General features: G+C 49.1%; 1 protein-coding gene across 1 annotated transcript in view; it reads right to left on the bottom strand.

The window, feature by feature from the left end:
• Nucleotides 1-15,442, bottom strand: part of LOC121537106 (ras-associated and pleckstrin homology domains-containing protein 1-like) — a 217,519-nt gene that overhangs the window by 32,152 nt on the left and 169,925 nt on the right. The window contains 2 exon segments of the mRNA XM_041844881.2: nt 1,437-1,596; nt 12,630-12,707. Of these exon segments, the coding sequence (XP_041700815.2) occupies nt 1,437-1,596; nt 12,630-12,707 (238 nt within the window).

Below are 15,442 nucleotides of genomic sequence, written 5' to 3'. Positions count from 1 at the left end.
AGAGAGAGAGCAGAGAGAGAGAGAGAGAGAGACAGACACAGAGAGAGAGAGAGAGACAGAGAGAGAGAGAGAGAGAGAGAGAGAGAGACAGAGAGAGAGAGAGAGAGACAGACACAGAGAGAGAGAGAGAGAGACAGAGAGAGAGAGAGAGAGACAGAGAGAGAGAGAGAGACAGAGAGAGAGAGAGAGAGAGAGAGAGAGACAGAGAGAGAGAGAGAGACAGACAGACAGACAGAGACAGACAGACAGAGAGAGGAGAGAGAGAGAGAGAGAGAGGAGAGAGAAAATGTATGACCATAGAGACACATATTTCCCTCAGATTAAACAGATCCACAAAGAACTTGAAAACAAATCCAATTTTGATCAACTCCCATATCTACTGGGTGAAATACCACAGTGTGCCATCACAGCAGCAAGATTTGTGACCTGTTGCCACAAGAAAAGGGCAACCAGTGAAGAACAAACACCATTGTAAATACAACCCATATTTATGTTTATTTATTTTCCCATTTGTACTTTAACTATTTGCACATTGTTACAACACTGTATATAGACATAATATGACATTTGAAATGTCTTTATTCTTTTGAAACTTCTGAGTGTAATGTTTACTGTTAATATTTATTGTTTATTTCACTTTTGTTTATTATCTACTTCACTTGCTTTGGCAATGTTAACACACGTTTCCCATGCCAATAAAGCCCTTACATTGAATAGAGTTAAGAGGCTGGCCCAGCTTGGCCAGTCAGAGAATGCCCTGGAGATATAGGTTAGGTCACATGCATGATCGCTCTGGACCTACATAGACGGAGGCAGAGCTGTGTGTTCAGTGAGGCTGCATTCTGCTGCACTGTGATGACAGTAGACCACATATTACTAACAGCCCCTCCCAATGGTGACCAACCCTCTCTGATGACAGTAGACCACATATTACTAACAGCCCCTCCCAATGGTGACCAACCCTCTCTGATGACAGCAGACCACACCACCAGACACAGGAGAGGAGGGAGGGTGGTCCATATTACTAACAGCCCCTCCCAATGGTGACCAACCCTCTCTGATGACAGCAGACCACACCACCAGACACAGGAGAGGAGGGAGGGTGGTCCATATTACTAACAGCCCCTCTCAACAGCCACTAACCCTCTCTGCTGCAGAATGTCAATGGCTTTCAATACCCTGCCTCATATTCTAAGCAATTGAGTTCAATCTTTTCATCCCTGTTGTGGGTCCCCCCCATCTGCTGCTCAGAGCATACCACAGCCACATGAGGATTGCAGTGGCTGGTAATCCTTTTGGCATTTCAGAAAATCAACTGGGAAATTATATAAAGAATGTGTGTGTCATCGCTCCAGCCTTGAGGCACCTTTCCATCTGCAGTCGGAGCAGTGTCCACAGTGTGTGTGTGTGTGTGTCTGTGTGTGTTTGCTCCTTACCCATCTGCAGTTCGTTGATGGTCTCCACCAGGGACCAGTCAGGGCTGTAGCCACAGTGGGACTTGTCCAACAAGCTGTCCAGAACCTGTCTGACAGTCTGTCTTTCGTCCACCATCATGGTCTTAGAGCTCTCATCTGACAGGTGCACTCTGATCACCAGCTACAGGGGAGAGGAGACACAGGAAGGGTTAGATTCATATTCTGGAATGATAGAAAATATACAATGTCTGATAAGCAGCCAGAGGACAAGGGACACAGAGACAGGGTGTCTTCACAGGAGATCACCAGCCAGAGGACAAGGGACACAGAGACAGGATGTCTTCACAGGAGATCACCAGCCAGAGGACAAGGGACACAGAGACAGGATGTCTTCACAGGAGATCACCAGCCAGAGGACAAGGGACACAGAGACAGGGTGTCTTCACAGGAGATCACCAGCCAGAGGACAAGGGACACAGAGACAGGATGTCTTCACAGGAGATCACCAGCCAGAGGACAAGGGACACAGAGACAGGATGTCTTCACAGGAGATCACCAGCCAGAGGACAAGGGACACAGAGACAGGGTGTCTTCACAGGAGATCACCAGCCAGAGGACAAGGGACACAGAGACAGGATGTCTTCACAGGCGATCACCAGCCAGAGGACAAGGGACACAGAGACAGGATGTCTTCACAGGAGATCACCAGCCAGAGGACAAGGGACACGGAGACAGGATGTCTTCACAGGAGATCACCAGCCAGAGGACAAGGGACACAGAGACAGGATGTCTTCACAGGAGATCACCAGCCAGAGGACAAGGGACACAGAGACAGGGTGTCTTCACAGGAGATCACCAGCCAGAGGACAAGGGACACAGAGACAGGATGTCTTCACAGGCGATCACCAGCCAGAGGACAAGGGACACAGAGACAGGATGTCTTCACAGGAGATCACCAGCCAGAGGACAAGGGACACGGAGACAGGATGTCTTCACAGGAGATCACCAGCCAGAGGACAAGGGACACAGAGACAGGATGTCTTCACAGGAGATCACCAGCCAGAGGACAAGGGACACAGAGACAGGATGTCTTCACAGGAGATCACCAGCCAGAGGACAAGGGACACAGAGACAGGGTGTCTTCACAGGAGATCACCAGCCAGAGGACAAGGGACACAGAGACAGGATGTCTTCACAGGAGATCACCAGCCAGAGGACAAGGGACACGGAGACAGGGTGTCTTCACAGGAGATCACCAGCCAGAGGACAAGGGACACAGAGACAGGATGTCTTCACAGGAGATCACCAGCCAGAGGACAAGGGACACAGAGACAGGGTGTCTTCACAGGAGATCACCAGCCAGAGGACAAGGGACACAGAGACAGGATGTCTTCACAGGAGTGATGGTCACATCAGACTCCTTATGTCCAGTAGAATGAAAGCATTAGCTATAAGGAACCACACACAGGAAAGGACAGCAGTTTCCCTTTACATCACATACTGATCACATCTGGATAACATACCGTTTAGTGTATTAATGCTCTTGAATGTGGAAATATGCAGAAACACAGTCTGAAAAGGTGTTGCTCACATGAAGTCAAACAGTTGTGATTTGCAAACATTTCAGCAACATTAGTGATCATTTGCTGTATTAAACGCTCCCCGAGGCCCCTCATAACCTCTACTGACCTCACTATCCCGCACCTAGGACACTGGATCTCCCCGAAGCCCCTCATAACCTCTACTGACCTCAATATCCCGCACCTAGGACACTGGATCTCCCCGAGGCCCCTCATAACCTCTACTGACCTCACTCTACCGCACATAGGACACTGGATCTCCCCGAGGCCCCTCATAACCTCTACTGACCTCACTCTACCGCACCTAGAGCACTGGATCTCCCCGAGGCCCCTCATAACCTCTACTGACCTCACTATCCCGCACATAGGACACTGGATCTCCCCGAGGCCCCTCATAACCTCTACTGACCTCACTCTACCGCACATAGGACACTGGATCTCCCCGAGGCCCCTCATAACCTCTACTGACCTCACTATCCCGCACCTAGGACACTGGATCTCCCCGAGGCCCCTCATAACCTCTACTGACCTCACTATCCCGCACCTAGGACACTGGATCTCCCCGAGGCCCCTCATAACCTCTACTGACCTCACTATCCCGCACATAGGACACTGGATCTCCCCGAGGCCCCTCATAACCTCTACTGACCTCACTCTACCGCACATAGGACACTGGATCTCCCCGAGGCCCCTCATAACCTCTACTGACCTCACAATCCCGCACATAGGACACTGGATCTCCCCGAGGCCCCTCATAACCTCTACTGACCTCACTATCCCGCACCTAGGACACTGGATCTCCCCGAGGCCCCTCATAACCTCTACTGACCTCACTATCCCGCACTAGGACACTGATCTCCCGAGGCCCCTCATAACCTCTACTGACCTCACTATCCCCACATAGGACACTGGATCTCCCGAGGCCCCTCATAACCTCTACTGACCTCACTATCCCGCACATAGGACACTGGATCTCCCCGAGGCCCCTCATAACCTCTACTGACCTCACTATCCCGCACATAGGACACTGGATCTCCCCGAGGCCCCTCATAACCTCTACTGACCTCACTCTCCCGCACATAGGACACTGGATCTCAAATCCACTCTACAGAAGGATCGGATCAGGGATGAAAGAACCTACATAACTGACAGAAACTCCCTGACCACCCTTCCCCATTCTGAGTATTAGGGGAGAGGTGGGTAAGTTCACCAAATATTTAGGAAGAGGTCATCGTTTCATCTGAAGGAACAAAACGTGGTAAGCAAGATACAGTCGGTCAAAAAAACAGATTTTCATCAAGTCATATTAATTTATTGTGTTAGAGGTTTCTAAACCAAAGTAGATAATTTAAAGATTGTTTTATACATCAGTTGGGATCTCTATAAATTGCAATATGAGGTCCTAAACCTAGCATGAAAGTGCATCCTTGTGGCTGTGTGGGTTAAGCCGAGCAAATGGCAATTGCGTAAGTTGAGCCAATGGTTGAGCCAATGGCAAGTTGATGCAAATTGAAGTGTTTTCTTCCCAGGCAGAATGCAAGGCATTATGGGATATGAGGTAAGAACAGGGCCTGATTTAAAAAGTTCAAAAAAATACAAAGTGTTTGTTAGGTGTTAAAATATGATTCAAATTATTACATCTATGGTACAAACAACCGTGTGTGTGTGTGTTTAATTGATGGTACCAACAACCATAATAATAATAATAATAATAATAATAATATAATATGCCATTTAGCAGACACTTTTATCCAAAGCGACTTACAGTCATGCGTGCATACATTTTTACGTATGGGTGGTCCCGGGGATCGAACCCACTACCCTGGCGTTACAAGCGCCATGCTCTACCAATTGAGCTACAGAGGACCATGTAATCATATACACTGAACAAAAATATAAATACATCATGCAACAATTTCAAAGATTTTACTGAGTTACAGTTCACATAAGGAAATCAGTCAATTGAAATAAATTAATTAGGCCCTAATTTATGGATTTCACATGACTGGCAATACAGATATGCATCTGTTAGTCGCAGAAAACCAGTCAGTATCTGGTGTGACCACCATTTGCCTCATGCAGAGCGACACATCTCCTTCGCATAGAGTTGATTAGGCTGTTGATATTGGCCTGTGGAATGTTGTCCCACTCCTCTTCAATGGTTGTGTGAAGTTGCTGGATATTGGCGGGAACTGGAACACGCTGTCGTACACGTTGATCCAGAGCATCCCAAACATGCTTAAAGGGTGACATGTCTGGTGAGTATGCAGGCCATGGAAGAACTGGGACATTTCCAGCTTGCAGGAATTGTGTACAGACAGATCCTTGCAACATGGGGCCGTGCATTATCATGCTGAAACATGAGGTGATGGCGGAGGATGAATGGCATCAGGATCTCGTCACGGTATCTCTGTGCAATCAAATTGCCATTGATGAAATGCAATTGTGTATGTTGCCCATAGCTTATGCCTGCCCATACCATAACCCCACCACCACGGGGCACTCTGTTCACAATGTTGACATCAGCAAACCACTCGCCCACACGAAGCCGCACATGCTGTCTGCCATTTGCCCGGTACAGTTGAAACTGCGATTCATCTGTGAAGAGTACACATCTCCAGCGTGCCAGTGGCCATCGAAGGTGAGCATTTGCCCACTGAAGTCGATTACGACGCCAAACTGCAGTCAGGTCAAGACCCTGGTGAGGACGACGAGCACGCAGCTGAGCTTCCCTGAGACGGTTTCTGACAGTTTGTCTAGACATTCTTTGGTTGTGCAAAACCCACAGTTTCATCAACTGACTGGTCTCAGACGATGCCGCAGGTGAAGAAGTCAGATGTGGAGGTCCTGGGTTGGCGTGGTTACACGCTGGACGTACTGCTAAATCATCTAAAACGACGTTGGGAGGCGGCTTATGGTAGAGAAATGGACATTACCTTCTCTGGCAACAGCTCTGGTGGACATTCCTGCAGTCAGCATGCCAATTGAGACATCTGTGGCATTGTGTTGTGTGACAAAACTGCACATTTTAGAGTGGCCATTTATTGTCCCCAGCACAAGGTGCACCTGTGTAATGATCATGCTGTTTACAAAATGGGGCTCAGGTGGCGAGGGTGGTGGGGGTGTTGTAATGGGCGTGTCTCTGAACATACCCTCCTCTTGGCCACAGCGACAAAAATTGGCTGTTTTAAAGTTAATTTACTGCAATTCTACACATTTTGCAATTGGATGGAGGGACAATTGTGCCGTTTTAAAGGTGGTCCATTACCATGACAGTGTTCTTATGCTATCTGAGTGACTGAAACATAACAAAAATCAATGCCATGATTTTTGGAATTTTAGATTTTCCCCGACTGTCTAGTTTAATTTAGTTCCCCAAAGCTGGAAGGGGAACCCCAGATCTACAGCAGCCTCAACAGCACCGGAGGACTGCTATTTTCCGTCCTCCTCTGGGTACAAAACCTAGGAGCCTCATGGTTGTCAGCCCCTTCCATATACTAACACAGTAATTATGACGACTTCCGGAGGACGTCCTCCAACCTATCAGAGCTCTTGCAGTATAAACTAACAACTTGTCCATCCAATCAAAGGAGCAGAATGAATCAGGTTCATCTGCCTCACCTAAAGCCCATTCTGGTGGGAAACTTCTATAGACCACCAAGTGCTAAAAGTCAGTATCTGGATAACGTGTGAAATGCTTGATAATGTATGTGATAAACAGAGAGGTATATTTTCTGGGTGATTTAAATATTGACTGGCTTTCATCAAGCTGCCCACTCAAGAAAAAGCTTCAAACTGTAACCAGTGCCTACAACCTGGTTCAGGTTATCAGTCAACCTACCAGGGTAGTTACAAACAGCACAGGAATGAAATCATCAACATGTATTGATCACATCTTTACTAATGCTGCAGAAATTTGCTTGAAAGCAGTATCCAGATCCATTGGACGTAGTGATCACAATATAGTAGCCATATCTAGGAAAACCAAAGTTCCAAAGCCTGTTACCAACCCTTAGTAAACTTTTGGAAAAAATGGTGTTTGACCAGATACAATGCTATTTTACAGTAAACAAATTGACAACAAACTTTAAGCATGCTTATAGGGAAGGACATTCAACAAGCACAGCACTTACACAAATGACTGATGATTGGCTGAGAGAAATTGATGATAAAAGATTGTGTGGGCTGTTTTGTTAGACTTCAGTGCGGCTTTTGACATTATCAATCATAGTCTGCTGCTGGAAAAACGTATGTGTTATGGCTTTACACCCCCTGCTATGTTGTGGATAAAGAGTTACTTGTCTAACAGAACACAGAGGGTGTTCTTTAATGGAAGCCTCTCCAACATAATCCAGGTAAAGTCAGGAATTCCCCAGGGCAGCTGTCTAGGCCCATTACTTTCAATCTTTACTAATGACATGCCACTGGCTTTGAGTAAAGCCAGAGTGTCTATGTATGCGGATGACTCAACACTATACACGTCAGCTACTACAGCGACTGAAATGACTGCAACACTTAACAAAGAGCTGCAGTTAGTTTCAGAGTGGTTGGCAAGGAATACGTTAGTCCTAAATATTTCTAAAACTAAAAGCATTGTATTTGGGACAAATCATTCACTAAACCTCAACTAAATATTTTAATAAATAATGTGGTAATTGAGCAAGTTGAGGTGACTAAACTGCTTGGAGTAACCCTGGATTGTAAACTGTCATGGTCAAAACATATTGATACAACATTAGCTAAGATGGGGAGAAGTCTGTCCATAATAAAGCGCTGCTCTACCTTCTTAACAGCACTATCAACAAGGCAGGTCCTACAGGCCCTAGTTTTGTCGCACCTGGACTACTGTTCAGTCGTGTAGTCAGGTGCCACAAAAATGGAGTTAGGAAAATTGCAATTGGCTCAGAACAGGGCAGCACGGCTGGCTCTTAAATGTAGACGGAGAGCTAATATTAATAATATGCATGTCAATCTCTCCTGGATCAAAGTGGAGGAGAGATTGACTTCATCACTACTTGTATTTGTTAGAGGTATTGACATGTTGAATGAACCGAGCTGTCTGTTTGAACTACTGACAACAGCTCGGACACCCATGCATACCCCACAAGACATGACACCAGAGGTCTCTTCACAGTCCCCAAGTCCAGAACAGACTATGGGAGGCGCACAGTACTACATAGAGCCATGACTACATGGAACTCTATTCCACATCAAGTAACTGATGCAAGCAGTAAAATTAGATTTAAAAAACAGATAAAAATACACCTTATGGAACAGTGTGGATTATGAAGCAACACAAACATAGGCACAGACACATGCATACACACACACAATAACATATGCACTATACACACACGTACACATAGATTTTGTAAAAATACAACAGAATATATACAGTGGGTAGAACAAGTATTTGATACACTGCCGATTTTGCAGGTTTTCCTACTTACAAAGCATGTAGAGGTCTGTAATTTTTATCATAGGTACACTAAGACGGAATCTTAAACAGAAATCCAGAAAATCACATTGTATGATTTTTAAGTAATTAATTTGCATTTTATTGCATGACATAAGTATTTGATACATCAGAAAAGCAGAACTTAATATTTGGTACAGAAACCTTTGTATGCAATTAGAGATCATACGTTTCCTGTAGGTCTTGACCAGGTTTGCACACACTGCAGCAGGGATTTTGGCCCACTCCTCCATACAGACCTTCTCCAGATCCTTCAGGTTTCGGGGCTGTCGCTGGGCAATACGGACTTTCAGCTCCCTCCAAAGATTTTCTATTGGGTTCAGGTCTGGAGACTGGCTAGGCCACTCCAGGACCTTGAGATGCTTCTTACGGAGCCACTCCTTAGTTGCCCTGGCTGTGTGTTTCGGGTCGTTGTCATGCTGGAAGAGCCAGCCACGACCCATCTTCAATGCTCTTACTGAGGGAAGGAGGTTTTTGGCCAAGATCTCACGATACATGGCCCCATCCATCCTCCCCTCAATACGGTGCAGTCATCCTGTCCCCTTTGCAGAAAAGCATCCCCAAAGAATGATGTTTCCACCTCCATGCTTCACGGTTGGGATGGTGTTCTTGGGGTTGTACTCATCCTTCTTCTTCCTCTAAACACGGCGAGTGGGGTTTAGACCAAAAAGCTCTATTTTTGTCTCATCAGACCACATTACCTTCTCCCATTCCTCCTCTGGATCATCCAGATGGTCATTGGCAAACTTAAGACGGGCCTGGACATGCGCTGGCTTGAGCAGTGGGACCTTGCGTGCGCTGCAGGATTTTAATCCATGACGGCGTAGTGTGTTACTAATGGTTTTCTTTGAGACTGTGATCCCAGCTCTCTTCAGGTCATTGACCAGGTCCTGCCGTGTAGTTCTGGGCTGATCCCTCACCTTCCTCATGATCATTGATGCCCCACGAGGTGAGATCTTGCATGGAGCCCCAGACCGAGGGTGATTGACCGTCATCTTGAACTTCTTCCATTTTCTAATAATTGCGCCAACAGTTGTTGCTTTCTCACCAAGCTGCTTGCCTATTGTCCTGTAGCCCATCCCAGCCTTGTGCAGGTCTACAATTTTATCCCTGATGTCCTTACACAGCTCTCTGGTCTTGGCCATTGTGGAGAGGTTGGAGTCTGTTTGATTGAGTGTGTGGACAGGTGTCTTTTATACAGGTAACGAGTTCAAACAGGTGCAGTTAATACAGGTAATGAGTGGAGAACAGGGCGGCTTCTTAAAGAAAAACTAACAGGTCTGTGAGAGCCGGAATTCTTACTGGTTGGTAGGTGATCAAATACTTATGTCATGCAATAAAATGCAAATTAATTACTTAAAAATCATACAATGTGATTTTTCTGGATTTTTGTTTTAGATTCCGTCTCTCACAGTTGAAGTGTACCTATGATAAAAATGACAGACCTCTACATGCTTTGTAAGTAGGAAAACCTGCAAAATCGGCAGTGTATCAAATACTTGTTCTCCCCACTGTATGTGGTAGTGGTGGAGTAGGGGCCTGAGGGCACACAGTGTGTTGTGAAATCTGTGAATGTATTGGAATGTTTTTGATATTGTATAATGCCTTCATTTTGCTGGACCCCAGGAAGAGTAGCTGCTGCCTTGGGGATCCATAATAAATACAAATCTAGTACTGAACGCATAAGCTACAGCTAGCTAGCACTGCAGTGCATAACATGTGGTGAGTAGTTGACTCAAAGAGAGAGAAAGACAATAGTTGAACAGTTTTCAACAAATAAAGGAGAAGCAGCATAGAGTGCTATATTTCATTTAAATTTATTTTGTATTTTCTTAGTTTACCTTTCATTTAACAAATGCAGCTAATTTAGCCTACTCAACAACCTGACTCAAACAGAGATGAATGCTATTTATGTTAGCTAGCTGGCTAAGGCTATCCAACACACCAACTCCTCCAAGTTCAGGTTTATTCATTTATTGCCACCAGGGCCCGACGGTGTAACTGCTAGCTTGCTACACATGGATTGGATTGTGGGTTTACTAACACGTTAGTTATAGTTTGTTAATGATAACGTTAATATGGTGACAATGATGTAGGCTGTGTTGAGGTTAGCGGTTATGGTATGAAGGTTTGGCTTGGAGAGGTTAGCGGTTATGGTATGAAGGTTTGGCTTGGAGAGGTTAGCGGTTATGGTATGAAGGTTTGGCTTAATGGCTTGGAGAGGTTTTTGCGCCTGATCACAGACAGCTGTTGTGTTGTGCATTGAAGCGAAGGGAAAAGGTGAGAGGAGATGCGAGTAGGACTACAACGAGCCAAGTGATGATGCTGTACGTGGCTGCTATGAAAGTGAACTGTGTGCGCAGGTGATCAGGGGTGTATTCATTCCACCGATTATTTTACAAAACGTTTCTTAAATGAAACAAAACAATGAGGGACCTACCTGAATGTGTCCAATAGAAACGTTCCATTTGGACTAATGATTACACCCCAGATCAGCTAGAGGCAGGCAAGACTGTGTAACGCGGTATTGAATGTGTCACTGTCTGTCACCTTGATTACTAAAAAATGTATCCCGACCTGTGCACCTGCATTATAAACTTTAATTTGTTGGTTGTAGCAACCCCATGATGGGTATAGGGCAACCTAAAGAAATGGATGTTACAGTTAGCTGGGTGAATGGAATATGAATGACATCATCCAATACACTGTAATAGAAATAAGGCCATGCTCTTAAAACATGTTTTTGTCCTCCCTAATCTCTAAGGGCACCACACACACACACACACAAACACACACACACGGAGAGCAGACACTAATCCACCAGCTCATATTTGGCCTTCACTCTGGATTGTTCTGCCATCACATTACACAGTGGCAGAGAGAGAGAGAGAGAGATAGAGAGAGAGTAGAGGAGGCAGACAGGAAGAGAGTGAGGGAGGGAGAGGGAGAGAGAGAGCAAAAGAGAGAGTGTAGAGGAGGCAAAGAGGTAGAGTGTGATGAGAGAGGGAGAGGGGGTAGAGAGTAGAGGAGGCAGAGAGAGGGGGAGAGAGAGAGGGAAAGGTACAGGGAGAGGTAGAGGGAGAGAGAGAGCGAGAGAGATGGATTAGAGGAGGCAGAGAGGTAGAGAGTGAGGGACAGAGGGAGAGAGGGTAGAGGAGGCAGAGAGGTAGCGAGTGAGGGAGAGAGAGAGGGAGAGAGAGGGAAGAGAGAGTGAGGGAGAGAGAGAGAGAGAGAGGGAAGAGAGAGTGAGGGAGAGGGAGAGAGTAGAGGAGGCAGAGAGGTAGAGAGTGAGGGAGAGAGAGAGGGAGAGAGAGGGAAGAGAGAGTGAGGGAGAGGGAGAGAGTAGAGGAGGCAGAGCCATAGAGTGAGGGAGAGAGGGAAAGAGAGAGAGCGAGAAAGAGAGAGGGGTAGGGAGTGAGGGAGAGAAAGAGAGAGGGGTAGGGAGTGAGGGAGAGAAAGAGTGAGGTAGAGAGAGAGATAGCGAGAGAGTGAGGTAGAGAGAGTGAGGTAGAGAGAGAGGTAAAGGGAGAGAGGGAAAGAGAGAGTAGGAGGTAGAGAGTCAGAGAGGGAAAGAGAGAGTGAGGGAGAGGGGGAGGGAGAGAAAGAGAGAGGTAGAGAGAGAGGAGTAGAGAGAGTGAGGGAGAGAGGGAGGGAGAGAGAGCGGGAGCGAGAGAGAGGGTGAGGTAGAGAGAGAGGTAGATGTAGAGAGAGAGTGAGGGAGAGAGGGAGGGAGAGAGAGGGTGAGGTAGAGAGTGAGGTAGAGAGAGAGGTAGATGTAGAGGTAGAGCGAGAGATCGGAGAGAGAGAGAGAGAGAGGAGAGACAGAGAGAGAGAGGAGAGACAGAGCCTGGGGTCCTGCGTGTCCACTATGACCCCAGCTGCAGTGACCTGAGCCTTATAACAGAGTAGAGCATCAGAGCCTGGTTACATCAAGTCTTCATCACTAATCCTCTGTGTAGACCAGTGAAGCCATCTTGTGTACAAACAAGGTCTATCCATTTCCCTGGGTAAAGCTGTTGCCATCACTTTTAACACAATCTAAGTATGTTTCACAGGTGAATCTCAGGTGTATCAGGTGATAGCTTCAGCAGCAGAGATGATCAATATTTTCATCGACATTGACCCTCTATGTAGTAGGAGTCAATCAGGTAAACTCACCTTTTTAACCTGGGCCTCCTTGATCTTCTCCAGAGCCACACGGATCTTCTCTGCCTTCGTCTTGGCAGCCTGCTCCTCCTACACACACACACACATAATACAAATACTTTATAGATATGTACATAAACACACACACACACACACACACACACACACACACACACACACACACACACACACACACACACACACACACACAGCACCATTACAGAAGAGTCAACACAGTCCCCCCCCTCCACCTCCACCTCCCATCAGGAGGGAACCTCCACCTCCACCTCCCATCAGGAGGGAACCTCCACCTCCACCTCCCATCAGGAGGGAACCTCCACCTCCCATCAGGAGGGAACCTCCACCTCCACCTCCCATCAGGAGGGAACCTCCACCTCCCATCAGGAGGGAACCTCCACCTCCCATCAGGAGGGAACCTCCACCTCCACCTCCCATCAGGAGGGAACCTCCACCTCCACCTCCCATCAGGAGGGAACCTCCACCTCCCATCAGGAGGAACCTCCACCTCCCATCAGGTGGGAACCTCCACCTCCCATCAGGAGGGAACCTCCACCTCCCATCAGGAGGGAACCTCCACCTCCCATCAGGAGGGAACCTCCACCTCCCATCAGGAGGGAACCTCCACCTCCCATCAGGAGGGAACCTCCACCTCCCATCAGGAGGGAACCTCCACCTCCCATCAGGAGGGAACCTCCACCTCCACCTCCCATCAGGAGGGAACCTCCACCTCCACCTCCCATCAGGAGGGAACCTCCACCTCCCATCAGGAGGGAACCTCCACCTCCACCTCCCATCAGGAGGGAACCTCCACCTCCCATCAGGAGGGAACCTCCACCTCCACCTCCCATCAGGAGGGAACCTCCACCTCCACCTCCCATCAGGAGGGAACCTCCACCTCCACCTCCCATCAGGAGGGAACCTCCACCTCCCATCAGGAGGGAACCTCCACCTCCCATCAGGAGGGAACCTCCACCTCCACCTCCCATCAGGAGGGAACCTCCACCTCCCACCAGGAGGGAACCTCCACCTCCCATCAGGAGGGAACCTCCACCTCCCATCAGGAGGGAACCTCCACCTCCCATCAGGAGGGAACCTCCACCTCCCATCAGGAGGGAACCTCCACCTCCCATCAGGTGGGAACCTCCACCTCCCATCAGGTGGGAACCTCCACCTCCCATCAGGTGGGAACCTCCACCTCCCATCAGGAGGGAACCTCCACCTCCCATCAGGAGGGAACCTCCACCTCCCATCAGGAGGGAACCTCCACCTCCCATCAGGAGGGAACCTCCACCTCCCATCAGGAGGGGAACCTCCACCTCCCATCAGGAGGGAACCTCCACCTCCACCTCCCATCAGGAGGGAACCTCCCACCTCCACCTCCCATCAGGAGGGAACCTCCACCTCCACCTCCCATCAGGAGGGAAACCTCCCACCTCCACCTCCCATCAGGAGGGAACCTCCACCTCCCATCAGGAGGGAACCTCCACCTCCCATCAGGAGGGAACCTCCACCTCCACCTCCCATCAGGAGGGAACCTCCACCTCCCATCAGGAGGGAACCTCCACCTCCCATCAGGAGGGAACCTCCACCTCCACCTCCCATCAGGAGGGAACCTCCACCTCCCATCAGGAGGGAACCTCCACCTCCCATCAGGAGGGAACCTCCACCTCCACCTCCCATCAGGAGGGAACCTCCACCTCCCATCAGGTGGGAACCTCCACCTCCCATCAGGAGGGAACCTCCACCTCCCATCAGGAGGGAACCTCCACCTCCCATCAGGAGGGAACCTCCACCTCCCATCAGGAGGGAACCTCCACCTCCCATCAGGAGGGAACCTCCACCTCCCATCAGGAGGGAACCTCCACCTCCCATCAGGAGGGAACCTCCACCTCCCATCAGGAGGGAACCTCCACCTCCCATCAGGAGGGAACCTCCACCTCCCATCAGGAGGGAACCTCCACCTCCCATCAGGAGGGAACCTCCACCTCCCATCAGGTGGGAACCTCCACCTCCCATCAGGAGGGAACCTCCACCTCCCATCAGGAGGGAACCTCCACCTCCACCTCCCATCAGGAGGGAACCTCCACCTCCACCTCCCATCAGGAGGGAACCTCCACCTCCCATCAGGAGGGAACCTCCACCTCCCATCAGGAGGGAACCTCCACCTCCCATCAGGAGGGAACCTCCACCTCCCATCAGGAGGGAACCTCCACCTCCCATCAGGAGGGAACCTCCACCTCCACCTCCCATCAGGAGGGAACCTCCCACCTCCACCTCCCATCAGGAGGGAACCTCCACCTCCCATCAGGAGGGAACCTCCCACCTCCACCTCCCATCAGGAGGGAACCTCCACCTCCCATCAGGAGGGAACCTCCACCTCCCATCAGGAGGGAACCTCCACCTCCACCTCCCATCAGGAGGGAACCTCCACCTCCCATCAGGAGGGAACCTCCACCTCCCATCAGGAGGGAACCTCCACCCCCTCCCATCAGGAGGGAACCTCCACCTCCACCTCCCATCAGGAGGAACCTCCACCTCCCATCAGGAGGGAACCTCCACCTCCCATCAGGAGGGAACCTCCACCTCCCATCAGGAGGGAACCTCCCACCTCCACCTCCCATCAGGAGGGAACCTCCACCTCCCATCAGGAGGGAACCTCCACCTCCCATCAGGAGGGAACCTCCACCTCCACCTCCCATCAGGAGGGAACCTCCACCTCCCATCAGGAGGGAACCTCCACCTCCCATCAGGAGGGAACCTCCACCTCCCATCAGGAGGGAACCTCCACCTCCCATCAGGAGGGA

Source organism: Coregonus clupeaformis, chromosome 23 (assembly GCF_020615455.1).
Source record: "Coregonus clupeaformis isolate EN_2021a chromosome 23, ASM2061545v1, whole genome shotgun sequence".
NCBI lineage: Eukaryota > Metazoa > Chordata > Actinopteri > Salmoniformes > Salmonidae > Coregonus > Coregonus clupeaformis.
Note: the sequence above shows the minus strand (reverse complement) of the source record. Positions and strands in the feature narration are given on the sequence as shown.